General features: G+C 28.1%; 1 protein-coding gene across 1 annotated transcript; it reads right to left on the bottom strand.

The window, feature by feature from the left end:
- Positions 1-260: 260 nt before the first annotated feature.
- LOC133824248 (uncharacterized) lies at positions 261-1,076 on the bottom strand. The gene has a single exon (XM_062257113.1). The coding sequence runs from the start codon at positions 1,074-1,076 to the stop codon at positions 261-263; it is 816 nt and encodes a 271-aa protein (XP_062113097.1).
- Positions 1,077-2,983: the final 1,907 nt, after the last annotated feature.

The following is a 2,983-nucleotide window of genomic DNA, read 5'->3' as shown; positions in this document are numbered from 1 at the left end:
ATTAATAATGACATGAGATAATTTGTTCCATTCGGAGAAGCCCAAGGCGGCATGTTATATGGAATTAATATCACAGGCCATAAGCTGTACGTGGATGTCATGTTTGAGAAAGGGTTAAACCCATCTGACGCTAGTCCCATTCGCACACTCCTCGAATCCACTGCAAATTCAGGGTATATCTTGTCAAAGTGCTTCCAAGCATCCCCATCAGCTGGATGACGTAATATACCGGGTTCATCTTTGCGCACCTCTTTATGCCATCACATAACCTTGGCAGTATGCTTTGAGCTAAACAAGCGTTTCAGTCGAGCCTTGATTGGAAACCATCTAAGTCGTTTATGTGGAATTTTATATCGCACATAACGACTAGATTTGCATATACGACACATTGTAGCATTTGCATTCTCACCATAAAACAATGCACAATCATATTGGCACACGTCAATTTGCTCGTACCCCAAGCCAACTTCAGATAGAAGCCTCCTCGTTTGATAATAACTTATCGGGCAATGATTACCATCGGGTAACATTTCTTTAAGACACTTCAAAAGGTCATCAAAGCCTTTATCTGTCCATTTGTTAATCACTTTTAAATTCATTAACTTTACGACAGCACTTAGGACAGAAAACTTTGTACAATTCTCATACAAAGGATTATGAACAGAATCTAACAAGGCATCATACTTGTCATTAGAATTGCAAGGGAATTCATTGTCAATGAAATCACTCGTTGGACCGATATCAAAATATGGACCACCAAAAGCATATTGTAAGCCTGCAGACAAATCATCGGTTGCTTCAGCATCCTCAACATCGGCTAGCACTTTATCTTCAACACCCTCTATTTCCTCACCATGGTGGATCCAAGTAGTATAAGTACTAAGAAATCCATGAGTGAGCAAGTGTAACTTGACCACATTCAAAGATTGTGATTGTTTATTCATGCATCGCCGACACGGGCATAATACCATTCCACTAGAGTTTCTGAACTCACTTGCAACACTTATGAAATTGTTTATACCAGCAGCGTATTCTGGTGATAACTTATCAAGTATGTGAATCCACCTACGATCCATAAGAAATCAACCTCTGTTGGTATTTTGACACTCCTCCTAGTAACAAAAACTAGCAAGAAACAAAAAAATTACTAAGTTTAAATTTTATGAAAAATTTATATAATTAGTACAAATTTATGATTTGTGTTTTATTTAAGAAATTATAAAAATTTCTTAATCTTATGAATTACACTTTTTCATAAACTAATTATGAAATTTTGTTAATCTTACGAATTAAACTAATTCGTAAACTAATTATGAAGTTTTGTAAATCTTATGAATAGATTCAAATTTTATCATAAATTAATTTTAATTTAAAATTAATTAATGATTTGACAACTATTAATTTCTAAATTTTTTGACCAAATTAATTCATTGTATAATCTCTTTATTTAAAATTTACTCTTATAGGCAAACTATTTTTGGTTAAATTTATTCATAAAATGTCATTATTTTATTTTTTGTTAATTTCTAAATTTTATCACCAAATTAATTTATGAATACTGTCAATTTCAAAATTTTATCGTATAATCTCTTTATTTAAAATTTACTCTTATAGGCAAACTATTTTTGGTTAAATTTATTCATAAAATGTCATTATTTTATTTTTTGTTAATTTCTAAATTTTATCATCAAATTAATTTATGAATACTGTCAATTTCAAAATTTTATTGTATAATCTTTTTATTTAAAATTTACTCTTATAGGCAAACTATTTTTGGTTAAATTTATTCATAAAATGTCATTATTTTATTTTTTGTTAATTTCTAAATTTTATCACCAAATTAATTTATTAATGCTGTCAATTTCAAAATTTTATTGTATAATCTCTTTATTTAAAATTTACTCTTATATGCAAACTATTTTTGGTTAAATTTATTCATAAAATGTCATTATTAAAAAAATCATTTTTAAGTTGATTATTGATAAAAAAAAATACTCATTGAAAAGAAAAAAGTTGATTATTGATATTTTTCTCAATTAAATCTATAAAAGCAAAATATATATATACATAATGTTGGTGGCACAAATTATCCTTAATAATTGAATTTTTTTTCATTGTTCAAACTTAATACAATGATAAACTAAATATAATATACAAAAAATTCCTATTTAAACTTGTCATTGTTCAAACTTGATACAATATTACATGAAGATTACAAATAAGATATCCCCACTTTAATCATCATAAAGATTTCATAAATTTATATAATATGAATTATTATGGGCATTTATATGACTAGGTATACCAACAAATACATATGGGCACAAGAAGCCACATAATCACCAAACATAACAATCATAATCATTTGTGAACATCATAGGCCAAAGAAATATATAAAACAAGACAAATAACAACTATATATATAAATCAAGAAACTAAAAAATATATATAAAACTAAGACAAAACATATTATATGTGACAACCAAAATGTCCCTTTTCTATATAGAACAAAACCCCAAACCAATGACAACCATATTATAACAGTGAACAAAATCAATAAAATCCCAACAAGATTAAAACTCAAACCAAATTTCAATGAACATGAACATATTAAAACCCCAACAAGATTAAAACCTAAACCAAGATTAAAACCCCAAACCAGTGACAACCAAATTATAACAGTGAACAAAATCAGTAAAACCCCAACAAGATTAAAACTCAAACCAAATTTCAATGAACATGAACATATTAAAACCCCAACAAGATTAAAACCTAAACCAAGATTAAAACCCCAAACTAGTGACAACAAAATTATAACAGTGAACAAAATCAGTAAAACCCCAACAAGATTAAAACCCAAACTAAGATTAAAACTAAACATGAACAAAAACCCCAAAACAGTATAGAATCCTAATCGGTAAGACAAACCACAGTGAACATATTCTATAAAATATACATCACAGATTATACTAAACACATTATA

This window comes from Humulus lupulus, chromosome 3 (assembly GCF_963169125.1).
Source record: "Humulus lupulus chromosome 3, drHumLupu1.1, whole genome shotgun sequence".
Lineage (NCBI taxonomy): Eukaryota > Viridiplantae > Streptophyta > Magnoliopsida > Rosales > Cannabaceae > Humulus > Humulus lupulus.
The sequence above is the reverse complement of the archived record's forward strand: the minus strand, read 5'-3'. Positions and strand labels throughout refer to the sequence as shown.